Source organism: Orbicella franksi, chromosome 6 (genome assembly GCF_964199315.1).
Source record: "Orbicella franksi chromosome 6, jaOrbFran1.1, whole genome shotgun sequence".
Classification (NCBI taxonomy): domain Eukaryota; kingdom Metazoa; phylum Cnidaria; class Anthozoa; order Scleractinia; family Merulinidae; genus Orbicella; species Orbicella franksi.
Window position 1 is genome coordinate 28,108,901 of NC_138150.1, and position 27,758 is coordinate 28,136,658.

A 27,758-nucleotide genomic window follows, 5' to 3' on the forward strand; every position below is an offset into this window, starting at 1 on the left:
GTCGCCAGTTTCACTTCACTGAGTTCATCAGAAATTCAGTTGTAGCTGGTGTTCTATTTTTGTCCAATATTCGTTGTTTGCTCTTAGCAGGGACCTTGCGTTCATGTTATATAGAAAGCACATTTTGTGGGCGAACAGTTGTCGCGCAAGTTTGCATGTACTACATCAAAATATGTTCGTTTGGGAGATTTTTCAAGGGTGTTTCGGGACGAACAACTGTGGGTGCACGTGCGACACAAGAACGGGCCGAAAGCTGTGTGGTCCGTCGGGCAGGTTGTTGTTAAGGAATCTTTGATGTCACCTTTTAAGAAAAATAAAAGAAAGAAGAAAAAAACCAAAAGACTTGCAGCCATGCCGACAAGTTCAAACGAAAAATGAAGCGAACAAAAATAATTAATGCGCCCTTTTACAAAAGCCGGAAGCCGCAAACAAATTCGTCATTTTATCAGCGCTGCCGCTTGAAAAAGGACATGCAAACGAGGCAACAGTTCCAAATCCCATAATTTTTTTCATCGCGTCACTTGAACACGCACGAGGCCACCAGCAACGGAACAAAATGGCTGCGAAGATCGAGAAAGTGGACATGTCTTTGGACGATATCATCAAACAGAACAAGAAAAATACCAGAGGTGGAAGAGGAGGACGTGGTAGACGAGGCAGAGGAGGTGGAGGACCAGTTAGAGGCGGCAGAGGACGAATTAACAAGAATAGATCGACTCCTTATTCTAGAGTAAGTGTCAAGAATTTCTGTCGAACACGGCATCACTTTGAACCTTTTTCCTGTCACGATCTACTTTGATGTCGCGTTTGCTAACTTTACATCTATTTTCAGCCTAAACAGTTACCAGACAGATGGCAGCATGACCTTTTTGACGGCGACAGTGGTTTCAGAGGAGGACGGAATCGTAGTGCTGGTGGCGGCATCTCAACAGGCTGTAAACTTCACATTTCCAACTTGGATTTTGGTGTTTCTGATTCAGATATTCAGGTAAGCTTGAGACTGCGTTAAGCATTTTCACTTCATTTATGAGATTAACGTAGCGATATGGCAGAATCTTTAAGACACCATGACAAACTGGTGCGACGAGGGGAGATTTTAACGTTGAAAAGTTGTTTGGTCGTCGCTAGCTGGTATGCTGTAAGCTTACTTTGTTTCACAGCTCGCATTTCCGTCCAAAATCTCCTGACTTAAAGTATGTTGCCGCGCTAAACTAAAGGTGTCGGAGTTATCTAGAGCCGTGAAACCTACTCGACAAAATTTAAGACACGTATGGCTGATCCGAGGCAGATGAGACAATAAACTTCTTGATGGACATTCTCCTGAAATCTTAACTATGATTTCTTATTGCATTTGAACACCAGCTCATCACAGGGCTTTGTTTCTTTTTCTCTCCTCTGTAAAGGCCCTTAAGTGCCTTCAAGTTTTCCACGATGTTAGGAAGTCTACATTCTTTTTTTATTTTTTAAACTTCAAACAAAATGCTGATAAATTCCACGCCACAACCAGTGTGACTAGGAATTTCAATTCTAATCTTGAACCAGTCAGCAATAATTTTCTAAAGCGTTGTTCTGGGTTATGTTATAGGAGCTGTTCAGTGAGTTTGGAGCTCTGAAGAAGGCCACAGTCCATTATGATGCTTCTGGTCGATCCCTTGGTACAGCTGAGGTGATTTTCCAACGACGAGATGATGCACAACGTGCCATGAAACAATATAATGGAGTTCCACTTGATGGTAAAATATTTTTAATTTTTATTCATTGAGGCTGGTCAGCATCACCTGGCTGGTAAGACCTCAGCAAGCTGCAGCAGTCCTCGGCCATTGAATGGGCTTGGTTACTGTTAAGGCTCAAACTATGCAACACACCCAAAGCAGTCCAACTTCAGATGTCCCATGGCATGCCTCTCCAGGTGTCAAAAACATGGCCTTGGCTTCATAGTTTCACACTGGAGTCATCTTGCGATGGAGCCATTTCAGTCTGTCTTTTTCTGGTAATATTGAACATGATGTCTTCCTAGCTGGTTTGTTTGCTGAATTCTTGCTTAGTAGCAAGAGAAAATAGACACATCTTATCAACTAATTTATCTTTGTGGGGTCAACATGTAAAACTGGAAAATTTCATACTATATGCAGCCATGGGAGGGGGGGGGGGGGACAGATAGTACAGAACATAGCCTGCTCTTCACTCTGCCTTGCTTTTGATTCAGTCTGGCTCTCTCGTATTGTCCCACAGGTTTTGCCCAAAAAGTGATTTGTTGTCAGTAAATTCCACTTGGCAGGTTGATCTGAGTCTCGCATTAGAAACTTCACTTTACTTTTACCCAGAATCCCCTGGGGGAATTGGGCCGGGCTTGCATCAGAGAAATGCTTGTTAAATTAGAGAGATAAACTGTCGATTTTCATCCTGGTTACACTGTAAACAAAGTTTGTGTGATTGATTCATTGAGTACAATGTTGACAACAACATGCCTATGAAGAGTTAAGATTGTTAAACTGTTAGTTAGTACTCTGTTTTGTTCTATGTCGTTTTTTTATCAGTTTTCTGGCTACTGGTGGGCTGGAACATTTTGGCTGAAAACCAGTTATTGTCGGTGAAAGTATGGAATTTTCAGCTTGAAATCTCACATTTCTCTACTTAAGGATTATTCTTTGTGTGTATAATAAGATGTGTCTGTCTTCTCGGGGTATACATATAATATATGTAATTTTTGTATTCATTTAATTGTCAAGCTGATCATGATGAAGTATTCGTTTAATTTTCAATCTGATCCTAGTGAAGTTGATAACCATAAAATTGAATGACTACATTGGTTAAGTTTTTTAGAGTCAAAAAGCTTTTGGATGTGTGCGAAATGTATGAAAATTAATTCACAGTAATGCAATCTTGGAAAGGTGTTGAACTTTACTTGCTGTCATTGATAAAGACAAAAACAAAACAAAAAAACAAGAGGTTAAATTCCTAAACAATGTAAAAAAGTGAATGTGGTTGAAGATCTGCTAGTTGCCATGATGAGATGTTCTGAGGGATATAGTTTAGACAATCTTAGTGGTGCACTTTGTTGTTGGAATTTGCACTCAGAGAAATCCATACAAAAAGCTTGAATTTGGAACAATCAAGCAGCATGGACCATTGTCCTTGAGTAATCTGCTGTCATCATTCTAATGAATCTATGTTTGTCTTTCAGGAAGGGAGATGATTATTGAATTAGTTACAAGTGCATCTAATGTTGGATCAGGTGGCTTCCAACAACAAGGTCAAAGGTAATATTGTGATGAAATTTATTTTATATTTTTTCCAAAGGATTTCAAAGCTGTGCAAGACTGAGCGACTGAGTGCCCAGTGATAAGGAAGTGATAAAATTGTCAGTGATAAGATTAAGTATCATCGCTAGATTGGATGTAAGTTTCTTGCTGCCCAGTCAGTAGTGATAATGTAATTTGCAAGGATGTCACTATAGCTCTTCGACAACCTAGATAAAGTTTCCAAGAATTCTATATAATGTTGAGAGGAATAAGATGAGCCTGTTAACTTGACATTATCACAGTTGCTTTAGGGAAGTTACGTTTCTATAATGTTATAAGAGGGATGTAGCTAAGAAGGCACTAAGCCAGCTCATTAACAATCCCAGCTGGCTTTTCTCTCCATAGCAATTCCAAAGTTCACCCAAGTCTTTGATTTTCTACGAAATTTCAGCTAGATTTGAGTTCACTTTCAGTTCAGTGGTGACCTCAGCCGACAGCCAGCCCTCAATGACATCCTTGTTGTTAAACATGTTTGTAACAGTCAAGTTATGACAAGATTAATTTTGTTACAATTTGTTTCTCTTCTTGTAGAAGGCGTCAGCAGTTTGGCCAAAGCAGAGGTGGTAACCGTGGAAGAGGTAGAGGGCGTGGTAGAGGGAGAGGGGGCAGAGGTGGTGGTGGTTCCCAGAGAGCGAATGTGACTGCAGAGGATCTTGATGCTGAATTAGATGCTTACCATGAAGTGGTATGCAAGCTTTCTCTGAATTTTCTCCAATATTGAATTATTACTAAGTAGTTCCAATAATCAACATGAATTCTATTCTGGTAGTGAGTGAGATAAATAGTGTTTCTCCTTTCCTTGACTAGGACTCTATCATATTTTGCGAAACCTTTGCGGTGTCGTAAATTTGAACGTATTTGTGAAATTTTGAAACTCTAGAAAAGAAAATAGGATATGGAATAATAGATATATTTAGAAAATTTCTCCAAATTGCCAAAAGGGTTGTCAAATATTGCTGTTCCAAAATTATGGAATTAGAAAGTTACAAACATTTTGTCAAATAATATACTTTATCATCATCATCATCATCATCATCTTTATTTAAAAACACGGTAAATACGTCAGGCATTAACAATTTAATATAAAAGCTACAACTTATTACGAAAGACTATGTAATTAATCTTAATAGATTAATCTTCTATAATTTAAAATATTGCTAACTATTAAAGAAAATTAAACTAAATTAAAGCCTGTTTGACATGAATGCTGTGTCGGAATTAATTAACAATCCTCGGAAATTAGTCAGAGATGTTGCTTACCTAGCAGCTGAGGGTAGACTGTTCTAGAGGACTGCACCACTATAGCCAAAGCTATTTTTGAAATGGTTAGTACATGGCAAGGGAATGAGAATCAGAATCAGGATATCAGAATCACGCAAATTGTAAGAAGTAATCACATCACTCCACTGAATGAATTTCGAGGACAAATAATTGGGTGCAAGGCCAGTTAAGGACTTATAGACTGTCTCAGCCTGTAGTTTTTGACATCAAGTTTCTAAATTGCCCCAGCCTAATTCTTTAAATAGTTGGTTGGCGTCAGGATCATAAATAGAATGAGTAAGGAGGTGGACAGCGTTAACTGTGTGGCTAGAGAGAATTTTGAGACCATGTTAGAATAGGTTGAGCAAGACAGGAATTCTATCAGTTGTAAGATTAAAATCTTCCTGTTGTTTTATTTGCAGGGAGATGTTGATATGGAGGAAGACTGAGTGAAAATCTTCCATGACTTGACAGCTGATATTCACCTTCTTCACAAGACATGGAAACCTAACTTTAAGCTATTTAATATTTGCCTTGTGAAAGGTTTTGTAAAATGATGATTTGCTTGAATCAGACCTCTTCTTTGTTTAAATTGACAAATTTGGGATACATTGTCAAGGCTTTCCTGACTACTGTTATGTGATCAAGCCATCATTTCTGAAAACAGTGAATACATTAGTCTAAGTCTTGTCTTAAATCCTGTTTTGTTTGATATGGGATTTTTATTTCATAGTACATGTATCTGTACGAGTGTTATGACATTGGCTTTTAATTGTACTCGCTTACTGAAGTATACTTTGAGTACCAAAACAGACAAAAGAGAATTTTTTTTAGCAGGGTCAGTCATTGCTGTTGTAGATTTTAAAGAGAGTACCATACCGAGAAAGGATTGGATTTTTAAGAGGTCAATGCTTCTGCATTGTATATTTGTAGGCACTATTTGCAGCAAGAAACTCTCCATTCAAACATTTTCTTGCTGTTCTGAAACAAGAACTTGCTAGTTAACATGAATAAGTGTAGTGCAGATATGTTTGTCCATTGTGCAGTTTCAGAAAATATCCATGCCCACCGCAAGAACAATGATTGAGACCTACAGTAGAATTTCTGAAGGCATTAGGGGTTCCAGCCAATTCCTTTCATGGGGAGGGTGTGGATATTTCTGGAGCAGCACATTTTGGATTAATTACATTGAAGTTATCCGTGATAAAGGGGCATGATAATGTCTTGTTGTCAAGTAGGATTGCTTAAATAATCCTATTAGCCATGTTGAACAACTTTTTTAAAAGTGAAACAAATTTGATGTCAATAGGTTACATTCCAGTATGACTGTTATGAACATCCCTTGTTTAAAATATCAGCTGGTTTTTGGATTCAGAAGAATACAAGATTACCCTAACAGACTTCCCTTCTCACAATAAATATTTCATGTAGAAGTTTTAGTCGTGCCTTTTTTGAACCAAAACCCAAAGGAAATTCTGATTCTGCATCATTTTAAATCCAGTGTAACCCTGATTAATCACGTAGTTTTTATGGCAACTGTTTCTTGGCCTGTATTGTCCTTATTCCTTATCATAAGTAGACTTTTAATGCAGACAGTTAGGCTTGATTTCTGTTGTTCTGTCAGGTCTGGTCCCTAATCATCTTTTCCTCTGGGGAGAAGTGCAGGCTCCTTTCCCAAACAACAGCTGGTAATCAAGCCCAGATTTTAATTTGCATCAGTGGTTGGATTAATGGGGTTCCACTAGATGAAGATTGTTGTAATGTTTGCAGTAAAATTCTTGTACTATTTCTAATATAGGACTTTGTAATGGAGCAATAAATGGTGTTTCTAAGGAGTAAACAAGGTCTTTTCTCTTGCAACTGAATGATAAAAAGTTGCTTAGATAAAATATACAGTCTTCCCTCCCTCCCTCTCGTCACTCGATGTCCACCCTTGTGTATGTCAAACCAGGTTACAGAAAATTATTATAATTTTTTTCTTTTTGTAACTTATGTTCTCCAAGATTTTAGTTCTACAGCTACTCTGTAAATTTCGAGCATAAATGAAGTATATGTATGTACGTATGAAAACCTCTATAGCAAGTAACATCAAAGAAAATTTGCAGAGTCAAAAGTTTGATTTATGCCAAAACCTGGGTTGGAAAGCTCAGAAATCTTTTTGTTATAATATCTTTAACTTATCTGAAGTTATACCCTGCAGAATAGGTCATTTTCGAATTTCCTTTTGCCCTTGTGTCAAAACGAGTCTACATGCGAAACCATTCATATGAAAATGAGTTCCACCTACAGGTTCATTTTCATGCAAATCTGAATCATTTTGATAAGAAAGGCTTTGCACGAGGACTCGTCTTGAAACAGAGGCACAAGGATTGCTCCTGGGGGGGTACTTTGGGAATTTCTGGGTGGGGATGTGCCACTGGGACCCTGGAACCCTTAGCCTATACCAGAGCTAATTAAGCTGAATTTTGCTACCCTGTACTAGAGTAAACTCCCCAAATCCCCCCATCTATCGACACTGTTGAGGCTGATTTGCGTAAATTTAAACTCGCCGATTTGATTTTTTATATTTTTGAGTGGCAATTCCTGGTTTCCTTAGTCTAGATAAAATCTTCAACCTACTAGTCAGTTTTGTGAAAAATTATACCCTTTTCTAGACCCAAACGCTCTGATTTATATACCCTATCCTAGAGTAACTTCACCTTGGGCTGTCACCTTGTAGTGGTGGTGAGGCTTGGGTGTCTCAATGACCCTAAGAGCTGTGCCGGCTGGGACTAAAGTCCCTGGCAGGTCTAACCATGCCGGATTGGTCGAGGGGTAGAGACCAGACAAAGAACAGCCCCTGATCCTCCAGGTTGGGGGTTGGGCGGTGGGTCAATCACCCGCCCCCTTAAAACAAAGCAGATTACAGAAACCTTAAACACTCGAAGGCAACCTTCTCTTGGGGCCAATGTGGTACCTTGCTTAGGTAGGCAAAGTATGACGCCCTTGAGCCAAAACCGAGAGGATGCTCAGGAGCTGAACAAACCACTAATGACCCCAGGAACAGAATAGGATGACGGGGTAGACCAAAGAAAACATGGAGGAAGACAGCAGAGAGAGAAAGGGAAAAAGCTGGATGGAAGAACTGGAGTGAGGTACAAATCGCAGCGGCTGACAGAGCTGGTTGGCGGGATTGTGTTGAGGACTTATGTGCCACACGGCACGAAGAAGATAGGTAACAGGTAACATCCTAGAGTAAACTGCTTGAAAACCCTACCCTTCACAGCGGCACATACCTATATAGCCCATATATGGCAGTGCCCCCCCCCCCCGGGGATTGCCCTTCCGATCCGTATTCCCATCCTACCATGTACTCGCCTCGTTGGTGAAAGGCAGACAGCCTGTCGGAAGAGAGCCTGGGCCGAGTTTGTTTGCCCAGGTTAGTAACCAGCGGTATTCTTTCTAAGTGATGCAACCTCTAGGAAGAGGAAGCAAAAATGGCTCCAAAATATAAAAGCCACGAGTATTGGGAACACGTTCTCAAGTCTCCAAAATACATTGTGGCTCCTATGGTGGATCAATCTGAACTACCCTGGCGACTTTTGAGCCGGAAATATGGCGCACAGTTGTGCTACACGCCAATGATTCACGCCGGCCTGTTTGTGAAGGATTTGTTTTACAGGAAGGAATCTTTTCAGACTTGTAAAGAAGATAGACCATTGATTGTACAGGTACAGTTCCTTTTACTTACTTCATTTGACTTTATAATCCAGCCTTGCTCGTACACGTCTTCCAAAAATGAAATGAAACTGGCAGTTAAGCTTATATTTCCATCCTCTCTTTGAATTGTTTGAATCAGCTGTACTCACTCGTGAAACATGTGGCAACTTTAATTCAAACTTTTAAGCTTACATTGATGTATGCCTGCTGTGGAAAGTCTCGGGGAACTAATCAAATATTGTGTTCTGTAGCATCATTACTTTGTAGTGTATCGTTGTACTAAACACAATCCAGTTCTAGGCTGATGTAAGGTACATGTCGCATTTATTCATTAGTTGCTATGCAACACTTTCCCATTCTGCATTCATTCTATTTCAATACAGGGTTTCAATATTTTTCTTCTCAAATCATAACCAATTGAGGGTTTTCCAAACTTTTACTTCGCTACTCAGACATAAAAACAGATACTGTTAGACCCTGTAGGCCAGAGATTACATTCATCTTTAGCCAGAGCAATGCAGGTTGCAGCTGCAGTGCATGGAACAATATATCTGGGTCATTGACCAAGCATGAGATCAGGATTGCTGGATATTGGCCAAGTTCTTTTTTGGCATGGTTATGGACCGAGATGGAGTCGAGGTCAATAAACTCTCAAAAAAAGAACGAGGGGGATATCCAGTCATCTTGACTGAACAAGCTTGGTCAGTAAAGGATTTTAATTATTGTATGGCTTTTGGGAAATTTTTTCTTGTGGGGCACATCGGACAGTCCCAAGCTGGCAAGTTAGTGCCATCTTGCCTACTCGGGTAGCCAATCACGGCGTAGGATTTGGTTCATCTTACCTGCTCATGGAGCTAGCTGTATACTTACTACATATGCATCTGAGCTCATTTCTAGGTATACCTGGTATTTTGTGAATTAAATCGGACATACATGTAGTTAGCTGAGGGCTGACTGCTATATCCAGAGCTCTCTATTGTACATTTATCAGAATCCTACTTTGGATTTTCAGTGTTTAAATTAGTCTTCTTCAAGCTTACATAGATGACAGAGATAGTAGGAATATTTTATCCAGATGTCATTATCATTATAATCCTTTATCACCCCCGGAGGAGTTTAGGGCATCAACTAGTACGCTAGCTCCAGTGCACATGTCTCTTTGCCAATACTTTGGCTCTCTCCCAGGAGTAGCTCACTTTTTCCAACTCCTGCAGCATGGTCCATCGCTTCCAGTTGTCAGATAGGATAATTTGGTAATAGTGCAGTTGACAGTTTGTTATAGAACTGTGCCAGCTTTAAGAGCAATAATTGCTAATTATTATTATTATTATTATTATTATCATTATATTATTATTATTATTATTATTATTATTGTATTGTTTTGTTCTTAGTTTTGTGCAAATGATCCAGAAATTTTTCTCAAAGCTGCTCAGTTAGTGGAACCATACTGTGATGGAATTGATTTGAACCTTGGATGTCCACAGATAATAGCAAGAAGAGGTAGTCTACATCTATGTATATGCTTATAAGCTAGATTTGATGCTACACAGCTTTTAGCCTTGTTCAAAGCTCCAGGTTCTGGATCATTTGTACTAAAGGCATCTGCGATCGGGTGTTGATCGATACCCTCGATCGACCCACAGTCGACTCTCATATCAATTATTGACACTCAATAATCCCGACTGATACTCGGTCGACTGTCAATCAAAAGTTGATCAATAGATGGCTGATTGTCGACTGACTCATATACATTGATAGAAAGTTAGTTGACTCTTGACTGACTGTTGACCAAGATGTCAAGCAAGTGTCAACTGAGGTGTCGATGGAGTGTTGATCGAGGGTTGATCAAGAGTGTGATTGACAGTATCGATTAACAGTTGACTGTGTATGCCTTTAGTACACTTGTTCCTAGGTTCCTAGTGTATTTCAATTTGTTGATAAAAAATTCTTGAGGGTACAAGGGCACATCTTGAGGATGTACTTTTTCAATACATGAATAAATTAAAGCAAGTTACATGTACATTTAAGATTGGCAACTGCCCTTGTAGAGTTATTTTTAAATAAACATTCAAGAGGGAACAGCCCCAAAAACGGTGACAGCACTGTACTTTTGAATTTTGAATTTTGCATCAGCCGGTGATACCAATGCTAATAAGAAAATTTCTGATTTGTCCCTGTTATCCAGGGTATCACCTGTCTTGTATTTCTACCAAACTTATCAGCGACACAATGGTTTATACATGTAATAAGATCAATCTTGGAAGATTACTTATTTTGTTATTAGTGTTTGGTAATATCATCATCATTATCATCTCCTTTTATCACACTGTCTAGTTGAGTAAGTACACAAGGCTGTCATGTTATTAAACCAACGCATGATTAAACAACATGGTCATGTCAGGTATTTTAAAGGATATCTTGAATTGAGCCAACCATACAAAACAGCCTCACTTCTGCTTTTAATCCTATAGGTCACTATGGGGCATTTTTACAAGATGAGTGGGAATTAATAGCTTCCATGGGTAAGTTATGGTTACTGTTAGTAATTTGTAGAGCTAAATTTAAATTTTGAATTTTGCGAGCTTAAGCTGACATTAGTTCTAACATTATTATTAATATTAAGTTTAGAGATATTTGCTAGGTTACAAAGATTTATATCTGTAGATTACAGCCAGCAGCCAGCAAAAGTCTTTAAATTTCCATACATGTTCTTACAGTTATATTGCCGATTTGTTGATCAGTCTTTTTTGAACAAAAGTCTTGGGCATCAGGTCAGAGTTATATTTAAGAAAACTTTTAACTAGCCTAGTCATTTCTTGTCTATTATTTTTTTTTACTTTTTATTGTTTCCAGTTAGCTTACTCAATGAGAAACTGTCCATTCCAATAAGCTGTAAAATCCGTGTGTTTGATGATCTGGAAAAAACTGTGAAATATGCAAAAATGTTAGAGAAAGCAGGCTGTCAGGTAAATATACAAAATAACAAACAGTTTATTTTAATTCAAAGATGCTTGAGTCAGTAATGTGCATTGCTTTGCTCTTTTTTATACTGCCTCTCCACAGCTGGCTTGTCTCATTGTCACTTAACCCTTGGGGTGAAGGAATGTCTGTGCCCAATCCTTGCACCTCCTCTGGAGACTTCGGCTTGGGGGATCTGGTTTAACTCAGTTTATGGGCTCCACACGGGGTACTTTCTCACCATACTCAACATTTGTGCGTGGGGAATTGCTGCTTTTGATCAGGGGTACCTCCCCTGTGCTGAAGCCCTGCCAGGGAGGGGGCATTTGTTACTCGGACTGGGTTAACATGGCCCCAGAGCATTATCCCAACAACAACATCCGCATTACTGTACAGGCATGGAGCACCCTCTGGTCATGGCACCAAATGCCGAGGTCCCTCATCTGGTGGGTTGATTCGGTTGGTAGGTTATATCCGAGCCTCGCCAGTACATTCCCTGCCCATGCTTGCCCACAAAATGGTCTTATGTCGTTATTGCATGCCATAACATTAACAAAATAACAAACAGTTTATTAAATTAGTTTGTTAAAGACATTTGAGTCAGTTATGAGCATATCTTTACTCTTTTTATAATTGAGAGAAAAAGAAAAGTCCATTTGCATGAACGTTATTATTGTGAACGCTTAGGAGCACATGCCCATTTTGTGAAGCTGTATGTAACTTGTGATGGAGTATACCTGCAAGTCACAGTGTTGATTGATTGAGGGAGGTGCATATGACAAATGGTTTGCATGCCAAACTCTGGTTTGAGTGGCCAAGGTTTGAGCCCTGTTGGGGGTCTTTGTGTTGTGTTCTTGGGCGAGACACATTACTGTCACAGTGCCTCTCTCCACCCAGATGTATGTAAATGGGTGCAATGGCAAATTTAATGCTGGAGGGTAGCCCTGTGATGGACAAGCATCCAATCCAGGGGGGAGTAGAAATGCTCCTAATTGGTCAATGCTACGGAAACTGGAACAGGCTCAGGTAGCTTGGATTACAGTGTATTTGGCCTGACACAGACCTTACCTTCTGGTGTTAATAATGTTGCCGAAACTGAATAAATTAGTTGATATGTATACTTGCGCAACCCATATGTGATTTAATGCTGTTAAATACAATTTAACGGAGTTAACAACAAAGAGCGCTTGTGTTCCTCTGGTAGTCAGCGGTGTCGACACATATGCGCACGTGTCGCAATTCCACATGCTCGTGGATTGTAGCATGGATTGTAGCGTGGATTGTAGGAGGCATTTTCTGGCGTTTTTGTAGTGTGGCAGCTCATCACCCAGGCAGTTCCCCTCCCATCACTTTCCCTCCCTCTTTCCAGTATTTCAACTGTGTGACAGGTGCCTGTTCCTCTTACTGTGTGGGGGCTCATGGCTGGGTTGCCAGGATTTGCCAGCCATGGGAGCAGTCTTCATCTAGCAGCTGGCTGCCAATAGTGGAAGCTCCTGGATGTCTCAGGCACCCATCCTCCATTTTAGCGATACAGTTGTTTACCTTAGGTTACAAGTCCAGTTGCATGGGGATTTTGAGCACTCATAACCTAGTGTTGAATTAAAAATATTAAATAACTAATTGAAAATACTTGAAGATAATATTTTATTTTCTTTGTGACTAGCTACTGACTATTCATGGACGCACAAGGGAACAAAAGGGTCTGAACACTGGCTTAGCAAACTGGGATGTAATCAAAACAGTAAAGTAAGTAGAAGTTTTTTATTAAATGTTTACTCACTGACAGTTCTAAAGTTGTATGATATCATTGTCACATCTGGTCAGTTTTTTGAAATTATTGTCCATCACTGATCCTTCATCATTTCAAACAAAATTACTGATTATGAGCACTGGCAATACTGAAGAAATTATAATTTAACATGATAAGATTAACGCTTAATTCTTAACTTAACTTAACTAATTCTCAAAGTTATATATCTCTAGAGCATTTCTGAGTTCCTTTTCTATTTAATAGGGAAAATGTGTCAATCCCTGTCTTTGCTAATGGAAATATTCAATACTTGCGGGATGTGGAGAGATGTATGGTCTATACAGGAGTAGATGGAGTAATGTCAGCAGGTTTGTAGTTTGTAGTGATTTCACACCACATATACCTCTTACTAACCGAGTTCAAGGTCCATACTGTAAGTTATGGACCGAGTTTTTTCGCCTTCGATTTATGGCCCGCGTGCTTCGCGCTTGGGCCATAAATCGAAGGGGAAAAAACGAGGATCTGTAACTTACAGTACGGACCGAGAAGACGATATTAGTAAGGTATTTATTATATCTCGACTGTGTGACTGACGGGCTCGGAAACGATTTCTATTCATGCGGACTCGGAAAGGCTTCAAATTTCTGACGCACCTCAAAAGCAAAACAAGTCAGTTTGAAACTGTTTTTAAGTTGTTAGCACGTTTTATTACATAATTTAGAGTATAAGAAAGTTTTAAACTTTCACTTGCTATAAAAGTTAAGAACACTTATTGATAAATCACGAAACAGTTTGGCAACAAAACCAAATTTTTTTATTTTAGTGGGTCGTACAGGAGAGTAGGGCCCACTAAATTGACCAATCACAGCGCGTGTACTAACTGAGAGATATAACAAAATATAATAATTATATTGCTTGAATGCATAGTTTCAGGGTTTTTTCAAAAAGGTTGATTATTGATATTTTGAATTACTCTAACAGTGAAACATGTCTTAAGCGGACACCCTTGAGACACTCATTAGTGTCCACTTAATACAGGGTGTCCGCTCTAAACAGGTTCAGCAGTAATAGTTAATCATTAACCCTTTTGTAACACAGTGTAACACAGTGTAAGATCAAAGACTGCTCATAGCACAATGTCCAGTTAGTCAGTGCATCAATCTTGAATGATCTACTTAGCTTTAAAATGACATCGCCTAACAATGTTAGAGGAGTCTGAGCTGAGCTTTTAGAAGTAGAGAGCCCTTTTAGTGTCTGCTTATTGCAGGTTGTGTGCAACAAAATGGCTTAATATTGGTGTCCGCATCTGCTTGAGGGAGGTGACTGCTGAATGCAGGTTTATTTTACAGTAAATATGGGAGGAAAATTTAGGGACTGAGCTGGTGTCCACTTACATGTAACAGAGGTTGTCCGTTTAATATGGGGTCTGCTTAATACAGGTTTCACTGTAATTTTTGTAGAGGGAAATCTGAGCAACCCAGCCCTTTTCAGTGGTGAACATCCCCCTGTGTGGGAAATGACAGATCAGTACTTGGCACTGGTGGATGAACATCCATGCCTATTGTCATACATAAGGGGACATCTGTTTAGGCTTTGGAGGATTGTGTGAGTACAGGATCTTGATTTTGTATTAACAAAAAATTGTTTAGCTTATAGAAATTATGTTTAAGTCAAGGTAAGGTAAGAGCTGTTGCCAGGAATCTACTTATTTTGCCATAGTTGATTATTTTACCAGAGAGAAGATGGTGTTCTAGGTTCACAAGAAAATGTATGCTCGAGGTTTAGAAAAAAATCTACAACAGGACACACAAGTGGAATGCAAGTGCATTCAACATTTTTTCTAGACCTCCAAGGTGCATTACTTTTTTAGAAAACATAGGAACACCATCTTCTATTTGGTTTAGACTATAGTATGAAAAAAGCAAAAACATGTGGGGTGGTAACTGCGCTGGCAACCGTACAATCTGGGACATACGTACTCTGTTATTTCCAGTCATGTATCTATAACAAAATACGCATGCTTGGTTCCAATGATAGTAGGTATACTGCAGCTATATTCTAATTTTTCGTATTCTCATCCTTTGTCCACTTGACAATGAATGGTCATGATTAGGAGAAATTTAATATAGATCTGTCTTGAGAGAGCAAATCGTCCACAAAATAACTTTGAAATTCATAGAGGGTAGGGTTAAGGGTGGTATGGTAACAAGAATGGACTGGATCGATTAAAATGAAAATATTATAGTGTTCAGTACAATATTGTGCACTACATCATTGTGCAACGTGCATGAAAATTGCAAACTGTAGCACACCTGAAATGAGCATCTCTCTTTAGGTAGCCCTGTATGGTCTTAAAAAATGCTACGCGAATTAAATGTTTTGGCGCTGGATTTCATGTCACAGTGGCTGAAAAACTGGCCAAACAAGTTGTTTGCAATATTGCCTGTGTACAGTAAATTAGCATTAAAAGAAATCAGTATAAAATGAAAAGGGTACAAGTGTACAACTGAGACCTTTTCCCACGTTTAGTTTATTTAATCACAAAGATGTGATTTAAATAAGTCTGATCAGTTTACAATGGCATGCTTCACTTGCTTGCTTGACAATGACAAGGCTTAGCATAATAACTTAAGCAATAAGTACATCTTATTTCTTGATAAGATTATAAAAAAAGAACATATCATTCACTGTATGCTTACATGTAGTTAAGTTAACAGCTGTAAAACTTGGTACGATTCCACTGAAGCAATCAACCATGTCTGAACAGTTGTTAAAACGTACATGTTCTACTTTGTCTAAAAGGCTAATTCATCAGATGAATGATTAAGCCGTAGAAATCTAAAATTATTTTAATCCCTTATAACCTTGTACCAAATCAAAATAATATTCCCAAAGGTTTATTGTAATAAATATATTTTTTAAATTACATGTTGTGATGTTAAGCAGTTGAAATATGACCATGAGATCATATACTGTACATTCTGAACTGTACAAAGTCAAGTTTGAGGCATGGTTTTCGGCCTGAATGGGAACCGGATACATTTGGACAATCAACATTCAAGTTACATTCAATCATTGTCATTCATGGAAACATAGCGGTCAAACTGTTAACTGTCGTACTTTTCTGCCCTGAGATCCCCTATAGTCACATACATTTACATAATCCTGTCCAAGCCTCATATCTGCTTACATGACTCTCACATTTTGCATTCATACATGTAACCAAGAGTTTGCATGAGTGTTGCACTCATAACAGTCACTCATGTTTTTCTCTTGCCTATTCTCTTTAAATGTTTATACTAAAGGCCTATGTACAAAGCAGACCCGTCCTGTGAATTCAAACAGTGATGTTCAGAACATCACCTGCTCAAAATCAAATGCCCCCGACAGTGGTTGGCGTACATATATTTAGTCCCAAGACGGGAACATAAATTCCCCTTAGTGTTATTTTTAATAATCTTGAAGAAGTTGAGAAGTTGGTATTTGACTCACTTCACAAACCAAGTACTTTGACTTTCCAAGAGGTTCTAGATCTGGCAACTCAACAAATTTCCTCTAAAAAGTAAGCCCTTCCACCCATTGAAGAAGTTGACAATTTGCAATATCAAAAGAAACATTTGTAGACTGCAGGAAAGATACTGATCTACACCATGAGAAAAAGTACACTATGACAAATCAGCTGTTATGTCATACTCAAACTTAGAGGCAATTAATGGCTACGACAGAAAGAAATGAAAATATCTTTAACATCCTTTGTCAGGGCTTAAATTATAGTAAATTAACAATTCTGCAGCAGGCTTATAACCAGGTGCAAAATGATCCTGTTAAACAGTCTTTCCATGTGAATTTAAGTGTTAGAGATCATTCTGTGAAAATGTAATAACTAATAAAGCACTGTCTGCAGGCATGAGATCACTATAACAAGTATGATGTCTGCCGAGATGGTAAAACTTGTGTTGCAAAGGTCTTGATTACAGCAATGAATAGTGCATTTCAATCCGGATTCTTCACACTCTTTATCTGAGCAGTAGCTTGCGACACCGCAGTGTTTTACATACTCAGTCATGGGTTTGTCATTGTCATCCCACTTATCCACTTTCATTGTAACACACACTTCATCATCTTCTTCAGGACACAGCTCAATTGTTCTGTTCCTGTCACAGTCTTCCCAAGACGTTGTAACATAACATGTATAGCAGTACAGGCTTCCTTTTTGGTTTGTTTCTATAGACAGAGAGAAAAAAAATTGTGTTTTCAGTCTGAATTTTACAGATAGCATCAGAAAATAAATAAATAAATACTACTACTACTACTACTACTACTACTACTACTACTACTACTACTACTACTACTACTACTACTGCTACTGCTACTGCTACTGCTACTGCTACTGCTACTGCTACTGCTACTGCTACTGCTACTGCTACTGCTACTGCTACTGCTACTGCTACTGCTACTGCTACTGCTACTGCTACTGCTACTGCTACTGCTACTGCTACTGCTACTGCTACTGCTACTGCTACTGCTACTGCTACTGCTACTGCTACTGCTACTGCTACTGCTACTGCTACTGCTACTGCTACTGCTACTGCTACTGCTACTGCTACTGCTACTGCTACTACTACTACTACTACTAATGATAATAATAATAATCATCATCATCATCAGCAGCATCATCATCATAATCGAATAAAGTTGTTATTGATTATTAAATAATAATAATAATAATAATAATAATAATAATAATAAATGAATGTATATATCTAAGTATAAATAAGAAGGCCAATTTAATTGACATGTTCAGGTTTCTGTTCAAAATAAAATACCAAGTCCCTCAAAGGTTATTATATTCTAATCGTCGCCAGCCCCCTGGGAAAGTATCTCCACACTTCTCAATTCAGTCTACAGCTTCAACCACTCCTCCCAACTTACAATCAAATATCATGAGGTGGGGAGGGGGGAGGGGTGAGGTGAGCACAATACAAGTTACAAATATCATGGACGACAAGTAAGTTTTCTACCAGCTGATTTGACCAAAATGTGAGAAAAACTGCATTTGTTTTCATTGAAGCGCAGTAGAAAGTATACTGCGATCATACCCTTCCTTTCAAAAAAAAAAAAAGTGATCGCAAGTTAGGCCCCATCCACACGTATCCGGATATTTTTAAATCCGCAACTTTCTCTTTCCGGATTCAAAAATTTCCTCGTCCACACGTAGCAAAAATATCCGGATTCGCTGCCGAAAACGCCGGATGCGTGTGGTCGGAAGCCGTATCCGGGAAGAAAAAGTTGCGGATTCAAAAATATCCGGATACGTGTGGGCCTTAGTTCGAAGCAGGAATGAAATTTAAGCTGTTGATTAACTAACGCGTCGCTTTTGGTGAAAATTTATTCCATTATCTTGTCTAGCAAATGCACCTTTCCCTAATCGAAATGTTTATAATTCGACAAACATATGTGACATGTTCTGGCTCTAAGTGGCAGAGAATGCAATTAACGAGGAATCGCTGTTTATACACAGTGTAAATTGCAGCTTTCAAAACATGCTAAAACTCGTAAATGGCGTCACCTGATTTTATAACACATCTTTATTTTATAGCTTCTTCTATGTGCAATACACCTGATTTAATTCCTCAAAAACGTTTTTTAAAAGTGCGATTTCAATCAAATGATAGTGAATAAAAAAAAACCGACGATATATATTTAACTGTGACAAGTAACAAAAATCTGCGAAAATGAACTGGCCGTGACTTCAAGTCACACAGTCGTTTGTTTATCCAGGTTTATCAGCGTGCATAAATTCTGTTTTGAAAGCTTCTTGGCACGTGCAGTTTATCTTACTAACTCTTTGTCAGGCGACACATTTTTCTCGTTCAGTGCTTTTACCATACATTCTGATATAGGTAAAATAGGTCCCGCTTTCGAACCTTGGAGAAACTGTTAAAAAAAAGTGTCGCAGTAATTCAATACGCCATTCAATTCAACGAGCTAAAATATGTCGAAACGAGGTGAGGTTTCGTGCAAGCCAGCTGAAGACAACCTGAGAAAACCTATCAATGGCTAATATCCGGTCTGCAATCGCGACGGCTTTATTCATTTTATAATTCACCACGCTGCCACCTCATTGAAACGTTTATTAAATAATATTTGAATCACGTTATTTAGCTATCGGAAATTGGTCGGCATGGTCTGTGATTTAGGGCCTATCGATGATATTTTATCCTTTAAAAAATCTCAGTTTTGTTTCGTTCAAAACTAGTAACTAGATTATTGTGGATGAAGTACTTTTACCTACCTGTCTGTTGACTCTGAAGAGCTACTGGCCCTTGTATGACGAGCAGGAGGAAAAATGTTCCTCTACACAGCCTCATTTGAGTCCCTTGGGGTGGCTACTCTCTCGAGGTGGAATGTGCGACCAAGTGATATCGAAAGAAGGTCAAGGTTTGGTTCTTCTGTCGTTTTCGGCTGACAAACTACTCGCAGAGAGTGGAACACGTTGTGTTTTGTTTATATCGAGCGCCAACGCGCGCGTTTTACGGCCTCAGAAATCTGATCTTCTCTAACAGTTGTGCTGGTTGCGTGATTGTTTCAGTCTGTAACCAGAGACGATTCAATAATAAAGTCGATTAGGATTTTTGTCGTGCACTCCCCGCGATTTTCAAGAATGCGAAGATTCGAGCTGTGAACAAACGTCACAGAACAAGCAGTTGATATAAAATGTTTGATTCCATCGGACTCATTTTACTTCAGGGCAATATTTGCGTTTTATTCAGTATTCATCTCACTCACTTGACAACTCTTGTCATTTCCTCCGTTAATCTAACGTCATTTCCACATCGCGCTTTATTTGTTTCTCCAAGTGACAAAATTGATTGAAAAGTGCCGAACTTTCAGAATTAAAACCAGAACTTGAGTTGAGGGAAATTGCACTCGCTGGCTTCTCATCACTGGGTAAGTGTACTTTTGGCCCCCTGTAAGTGTTGACTTGTTTGTTTTAGTTATTATTAATCACAGAGGGTGAGCTATATTAGCTCTCCTGAGTCTCACGTTCTTTAATATGTCTCTGTTGAGCACGATACATTCTATACAATATTCATTTATCTTGTGACGGTTACCGACCAAACTCACCGACCCCTTCCTTGTGTGCATTTACAAAAGCAGAAATAAACTATAAACGTCGACAATAACAGCGAAAACACGTAATAGTGGGATGAATTTTTTTCTGTGCTTAAGTTTTGTTGAAAACTTTTAGCTATATATATATTTTAAAACGATCAGAGCAATTAGTTGAACGGTTTAATAGCATTTTGGGTTCTTGAAATTTGCGGCGGTTCTGCAGTTTAATGTCAGTGCCTCAGGGGAGGGGTGAGGGTTCTTAGTCTAGTGACAGGGTCGTTCCATTGTTTCTCCTTCTGAAGTTGAATGGTTCTGTCCAGTTTTCGTCTTCAGCGTTGCATATTCTACAGTTTAGAGCTGTAGATTTTGTCTTGGAAAATGAAAGTCTACGCCCGATATCCGTCGTCAGTTTGTAAATATAAAACTTAAGATTGGGTCATAAATCGGAAAAAAAAATTACTGATTTAAATGGCGCAGGGTATTTTGATCACTTTTCCACTAGAAATGAAGTCGTAAAGTGAATCTGTAATCTACTCTTGGGTGTGCGTCTCAGCGAGAATAAAAACAAATCATCAACATGTGATATCGACTTGATGCACCTCGAAATTCTCAATGCTTACTTCAAAGACATAGGAAGCAATTAGTACTGAGAATTGACACTTGAGCCTTTGCTGGCGCCAGGAAACCATGCTAGTGCTGTATCGCGACTGGAAATTTCGCTCACAATTTTTTTTTGTCGGAAGCTCAGAATAATACTTCTGCTGCGCAGGGTATGCATTCCCTGGGGTGAACAATTTTCATTGCGCGTTTGGGTCCACTTCAGAGATAATTTACACCTGCGCTGCGGACGTACCCTTTATTTCCATTTGAAATTAATGAAACTAAAACTAAATGAAGATTTGTCCCCGATTGTGACTGCAACACCTTTTGACGTGCTGAAAGGATGAAGACATTGTTCGGAGGTGTGATAACCATAATCGACGTATTTGCATCGTTTGGTGTTTACTTTTGCTTAGAATATATTCTAATACGAAGTTGTTTGTTGTTTGCAGCCATACCGTCTTGTTGTCTTTCAACGTGGCTCGACAGAGTTCCATTAGCGAATAGTGTTATTGATTCTGTGTAAATACAAGCTCTAATCAACACCTTTTTGTTGCCGTCAAATTCGCGACGTATTAATTTAGCGGCACGCTCGCGATTTGCTAGTACAAACGAAGTTTTCGAAAGTTGACATCGGGTGATTTCGTTTTGTGAGAAAATATACGTAGCCAGTGTTTTTTTTTTTTTTTTTTTTGCGAAAATAGCTGAATCGTAGCCGAAACAGCGCTTGAACCCGTTTCGATTTTCAATTTATGCAAGCTAGTCGCGAAGTAAAAGACCGCTTCGACAATGTCACGCTTTTCCGATTTATTCATTGAAATAAAAAAAAAGATTTAAGCCTCGCCGATCGATTTATCATGCCGAATTTAGTAAATATGCGAAGTTTCATAAGAATCCGTTGCAAGCTCGTGGAAACATGGGACCCTAAACTTGGCAGTTGTTACAAAGAAATATATCCCAGGGGACATGCCTAGAGGGCATGGTCATATGGGACCCCAAACTTGGCAGTTGTTACAAAGAAATGTATCCCAGGGAACATACCTTCAGGTTCAGGTCATGGACATATGGGACCCCAAACCTTTCAGTTGTTACAAAGAAATGTATCCCAGGGGACATGCCCACGGGTCATGGACATATGGGACCCTAAACTTGCCAGTTGTTACAAAGAAATGTATCCCAGGGGACATGCCCACGGGTCATGGACATATGGGACCCTAAACTTGCCAGTTGTTACAAAGAAATGTATCCCAGGGGACATGCCCACCGGGCATGGACATATGGGACCCCAAACTTGCCAGTTGCTACAAAGAAATGTATCCCAAACTGGTGTATTTGGGGTCTCATATTTTCATGCAAGTGGGCAACGGCTTCGTATGAAACTTCACATATTTACACTTAATATGGTATGATAAATTGATCTGTGGAAATGGTTTCTTCTGTATATGATATCAAATTACGAATTTAAAAAAAGCGTTGATATTGCGTTTGTTGACTCACTGGCGCGTGAGTGAAGGCTGGTTGGTTTCATACACCCTTTTTTTCATAAGAATACATTTTTTAATAGCATCGAGGCTGACATTTGCGAAATTTTAAGAATATTTTAAAAATAAACCCGAGGCTGAGATTTTTAAAAGAATATAATTTTGTGTGTTGAAAATTTGTAGATACGACAATCATATGTTTTTAACTAAACCATATAAAATTATTCACTTCTCTAAATGGCAAAACTGGCCAAAAAGCAACGAAAACAGCACTAACCGTATGTTCGATGCTACTAACATTTCTGCAAGAAGTTATGGGCGTGATATCAGGCCAGAGAACACGATCAAGATCACAATGTCCATTATCAGGCTATTATGCCTGCAGGCTGGGTTCAAATTTACTTTAACACTATCAAGACGCCAAATACATTCGAAAACAGAATGTCATATGCTGTAATCTCTAAGAATATTGACAAGAATATTTTCAGCCTTAAATCGACAGGAAAATAAGAATATTCGACCTCGGCTGGAAAAACAATATTCTTATTAAAAGAAGAGTGTTCACTAGCGCTGCGATCGCTACAGAAAAAGCTGAGTGCCCGTGCATTCTGTCAGATTCCTTTTGTCATGCAGGGACGAAGGGACTGCTTGTAATTCAAGCGAAATTCTTGTCGACTGTGAAATCAACTGTCGCTCATTTTTTTCCGGGGCTTTCGCTCTTTCCCGTGATCATCTTATTGTTCAAACGTGGGTTCTTTCTCCGCAGTTTTCGAATGTCGCGCCGCTCTTTAAAGTGCACCTAACCCCCAAATTTTTTTTCGCTAAAACAAATCTAGACTTTATTTGAAGCATTTGGGCGAAGAAATTTTTGAATTTGGTTGAATCCTCGATTTTCTGTGCCCTTTCAAAGTCGCGATTAAGTGTTTCACGACCGCGTTTTAGGAAGTCTGGGGCGGCGGTACCTGATGACGTCTACCCAGGAACCAAACACAATAGCGCCTCAGTCAACTCACTGTATTTGCTCGAGAAAATAGAATGCAAAACTAATCGTTCCGATGTATTTTGGGACTAAAACGTCCAAGTTTTGTCTCAGAATCATTTCTTTTTCGTCACTGGAGTCAGAGTTAAGTTTCGATTCGGAAAGCTCCGAAATAAACTTCGATCGAGCACGTTCGACAACTGTGAACTCACTGCTTAGAACTTTGAGAACAATTTGCAATATTTCAAGCGACGACGGGGAAGACGTCTTTGCGGACGAGCTGCTTGTATATTAGGAATGGAAAGCTAGATACGAAGTGGAGGAGCAGGCAAACGAACAGCAGGAAAGAAAACTCAAGGACTACTTTGGATGGTAATTTCGTCAACTAAATATAAGATTCCCACGCGTGTTTATAGCCCGTTTACATTTGTCCTTACCGAGAATGTATTTTGTCAAGGTTCTGTTAAATCCAGTTTGTGTTTTACTTTCAGTTGAATGCTTCATGTTTATAAGAGCGACGTACGTGTTGCAGTTTTCGAGACTTGATGACGTCCAAAACATTGGCTTCGATCGATTGAAAATCGTATTGTTTGGACCTGTATTTTTGAAGCTGCGGGAGCAAGGCGGAAGGAAACATTTCATACAATTACGATTTCACATTGTCACACGTTTTAAGTCGTAACTCCAAATAACCAATGTAAATTGTTCTCAAAGTTTGCAGTGAAATTCGTCGGATAAGCGAAAAGGGTGTGTTCCCTAAGCGGTCCGCAGATAATGTTACGCGGTCATATTTTCGACGCTATTGCACAGAATCTTTGTCGCACTGCTGATTTCCAAACCTTCGAAAAACTCTGTGAGTCTAACAATTTTGTTATCATGTAATTCTAGAGGATTAATCTTCGACTTTCATCTAAATCGAAAGAGAAATAAGTGTTGGTTGGCGGCGTACAGTTGCGATCTATTTACGTATCAGTATAACGCTTCTTGATCATGACCGGATCACACAACTTTGCCGGTTATGTTATAAATACTGCGGGATTGGAAGATATAGGTTGTCGGTGGTATTTCTACAAATTGCTGGTTAGCTTTAAGCAGAAAATTTATGAAAACAGCGTTCGAAAGTCTGCGGAACAAATTCCAGTGAGAGTTCTTCAATGGTTCTCACAGATTCAGTTCGCTTGTTTCGGTTCGACAAAATCAACCATCGTTTACGTCTTTATTGCACCATTAGCCGATCATCGCCAGTAAATTGTACAGTATACCTTTCTTTAAATCTGGAATATTGCTGCAACAGCCGATAGCACCTCTGGAAGGCGTTTCTGCGCACTTTTCGAATGTGTATTGCACCATCCTGAAGGAGATGAGAGGAAATGAGATATCCAACCTTCCTGGGTAGACGTCACAAGAGCCGCTGGACCCATTCTCCTCAAACTCGGTCGTGAAACAAAATGGCGGTGTTTTGGAGCTATTTTCGAGATTTCGTCGTGGCACAGAAAATCGAGGATTTAACGGAATCCAAAAATTTTTTCGCAGAACTATTTCAAATAATAAGTAGATTCGTTCTAGCGAAAAAAAATTTTTGGGGTTAGGTGCACTTAAACAAGCACCCTGTTTAATTTATTCTCTCCCCAGATTACCGACTCTCCACAATGTTTAATGGAATAAATAAAGGGAGTTGGGGCTGAGTAAAACCACTTTTGCTTTTCAAGTTAAAGTGCAATGTATGGTCAGACTGATGTTCCCAGTTAATCGGTCATTTTCTTTGTGCTCACCCCTGATTCTTGCCCGAGGGATACTTCCAGAAAAATTTGGTGGAGGTGTGCGGCTCGCTTCCCAAAACCTTATCCTTTTTATGACCAAAATCTGCGATTTTCCTTACCCCATTTATGACCAGACCAAAAATTCGATACCTTAGTTATGACCGTTGCGGCTGACACAGTTGGCCTAAACATAATTTTTGAAGGGGCTTTTTTTTATGGTCTCATCGATAATGATGAAAAAGTAGCTCCTTCTAGACAACTTACCCAATTCAAGACTAGAGTACAAAAACCGTACCCTATATAAGACCAAAATGGCCAAAATCGATACCCTATTTATGACCAAAACGGCTGAAAAACGATACCCTTTGGGGCCGCACATACCTATATAGCCCATGTAAGGGAGTACCCCCCTCGGGGATTCTTGTCAGGTGAAACCGGGAAGATTTCATGATCTGTCTCGTAGGGAGCTACAGGACAGTCAGTTACCCGCGGTCGTTATGTGGATAGATACGTCACGCTCCTCCTGTGAAAAGCTTTGCGTGACAACGTAAGTAACGACTGTTAACAGGAGCCATAATCGGGGACGGAGACCGTAAGCCATTTCTAGTATTGGAGTTGTCCCCATGATATGGGACAATAATTCTATTTTTAGAACAAATTGCGCCATCGCCTGCGGCACACGCGCGTAGATGCTGCGAGGATTTTTGCGGATGTCGCGCGGGGAAATGGCGTCCGAAGTTCCCGAAATGTTTCATGTTTTTGGCCCACAACTCAACGCGTTTACGTCTGTTGGAATTTTGCTTAAGTATTTTCGTCGTAAGCTGCTCCAGTTTGAGTGAAGTAAGACAGTGTCGAATTTAGGTGTGTTCCGCTGTAAGCTCATATTTATCGCTGACCAAGTTGTGTTCCGACGGATGCATGTACATTACTCCACTTTAAATTTCACATATGTTGAAGATTAACAGCTTTTCCATTACACAGCAAAAAACTAGCTGGATATATTAAGGTATAGCAGAGCTTCAGGACTTCATAGTTTCTTAGCTTCTCTTGCCACGCGCTTGCGAGGAATTTGTCAGTCTATCGCGACCGAAAAGTAAAACAAAATAATTGCTAGTTTGAGTTTCGGTTGAATTGTAAGCAACGCTTGATGTTTCATCAAGGCCCAATAACTTTACGTCCGTAGATACTGCTCAGTTTTATTCGTGTAAAAATCCAGTAAATTTTCTGTTGTCGATGAATGAGAGCGCCCACCGATACGTGTTTTGTACAGTCAGTAAACATGACAAATTGTACTTCCGCCGCACTTTCGTGTGAAAGCGTACATCGAACTGAAACAATAACTCTATAGTTTTTAAATATCTTTAAGATTGATAAATGTTTGAGAACATATTAAAAGCTAAGCTGAAAATATGTGAATAAAGCAGAAATAATCAGCAAAGTTACGATGACGCTTTTTTTAATCAACTTGGAATAACGATTTCGATTTTGTTGATCGAGCTATCAAAACTCCTTGTCTATTTTCATTTTCGCAGTGTAAAACTTCACTATGCTTATGTTGAAGAAACACACATGATGTTAGTAGCCTTTTTTGCGTTCGTTAAATTTGTTACAGCATCTCAGCACAAAAGATAACGAAAGAAATCTTTGTCAAGATTTGTTGACAATCGAAAACACCGACTCGGACTTGAAAATGCAGGAGCTGCACTATGCAAATGAGCTAATTGTACGCGTCAGACTTTCCTTTCAAAAACTTTTGCAAACTCACCAAACAAGCAGAAACAAGAAGAAACCGTCAAAACAGGTTTTGGTTATGATTAAGCATTGTCTGAGAAACTCACAAATTAACTCGATACCAGAGTAGAGAGTTTTCTTGCTATATTCTTAAGTCAGAACAAACGCAAAAACATACGCGCAAGCTTACAACTAGCGTGAGCAGATCTTATTATTCATTCCCAACGCGAGATTGAAGTCTTGTATTCGACCCTGAAAAACTCACCTTTTCCGTTAGCTCAGAGCATAAAACTACATATAAGGGCCCTGGTTCGTATTCCCTGCCTTATTCCCGGCCATCGCTGTGAAAAATACGCAAGAGAATCTCTCAACTCTCACCATTTGATCACGCAACGTGACAACATCCACGCGAGAGCCCCCGACATGTGCGTGAATCCGCGCGGATATATGACGTCAGGATGGCGCAATTTGTTCTAAAAATAGAAAAATTGTCCCATATCATAGGTGCGCGCGAATCCCGAGACTTACGGTCTCCGTCCCCGATTATGGCTCCTGCTGTTAAGCAATAGAGACCCGAGGGGCATTGGGTAGGAGAGAAAGGAGAAATATTTATTGCCACTAAATTGTAAGAGTTGTCTGGGTCGCTTTTGTAGTTGCTCAAATTCTGGTCAAATGGCTTTTACTATATGGTTTCACGGGAAACCGAAATGTCCCTTACGCAGATATGTCAAAGATTATATGTGTAAATTTTTATGTGTAATTTTTTTTTTTTTTATGGCAAGTGACGACCATGTGACGACCAAGGCCTGACCTGAGGGTCCCCAAGGCCTGTCCTTGTAAGACGGAATCTCATTGTTATGTAAAGATCAGTTGTCTTTACATAATGCATGGTTGATTGTTTGAAAACTTAATTGGTCTTTGGTCATTTAGTTTTTTTTTTTTTTAGGAAAAATGAGTGTTTCTAGTTCAGTTTCATTTGGGAAAGGATTGAGTGATGAAATTTTCATTTTCCATAAGCACGAAACCTTAAATTTTCAGAAGACGTTTTTGTTATTATTATTCTTTGAATTAATTAAGAGAAACGTTTATTGTTAATGGCAAAATATTTAAGAGCACAAGTAC

General features: G+C 39.2%; 3 protein-coding genes across 3 annotated transcripts in view; 2 read left to right on the forward strand and 1 right to left on the reverse strand.

Moving 5' to 3' along the window:
* Positions 1-345: 345 nt before the first annotated feature.
* LOC145488876 (aly/REF export factor 2-like) lies at positions 346-6,405 on the forward strand. Its single transcript, XM_081467704.1, has 6 exons — positions 346-730; positions 833-988; positions 1,586-1,733; positions 3,185-3,260; positions 3,834-3,987; positions 4,985-6,405. Exons 1-6 carry the CDS (start codon positions 557-559, stop codon positions 5,009-5,011), a joined length of 735 nt encoding a protein of 244 aa, XP_081323830.1. The 5' UTR covers positions 346-556; the 3' UTR covers positions 5,012-6,405.
* Positions 6,406-6,663: 258 nt separating this feature from the next.
* The window catches only part of LOC145488868 (tRNA-dihydrouridine(16/17) synthase [NAD(P)(+)]-like), a 59,412-nt gene continuing 38,317 nt past the window's right edge, over positions 6,664-27,758 (forward strand). The window contains exons 1-7 of the mRNA XM_081467693.1: positions 6,664-8,272; positions 9,653-9,761; positions 10,733-10,783; positions 11,115-11,227; positions 12,883-12,965; positions 13,234-13,337; positions 14,430-14,574. Coding sequence (XP_081323819.1) covers positions 8,039-8,272; positions 9,653-9,761; positions 10,733-10,783; positions 11,115-11,227; positions 12,883-12,965; positions 13,234-13,337; positions 14,430-14,574 — 839 coding nt within the window. The 5' untranslated portion in view covers positions 6,664-8,038. The remainder of the gene's footprint in view (positions 8,273-9,652; positions 9,762-10,732; positions 10,784-11,114; positions 11,228-12,882; positions 12,966-13,233; positions 13,338-14,429; positions 14,575-27,758) is intronic.
* On the reverse strand, positions 14,580-27,387 carry LOC145488881 (uncharacterized). Its single transcript, XM_081467710.1, has 2 exons — positions 19,265-27,387; positions 14,580-17,193 (listed from the first exon to the last, which is right to left on the reverse strand). Exons 1-2 carry the CDS (start codon positions 19,338-19,340, stop codon positions 16,853-16,855), a joined length of 417 nt encoding a protein of 138 aa, XP_081323836.1. The 5' UTR covers positions 19,341-27,387; the 3' UTR covers positions 14,580-16,852.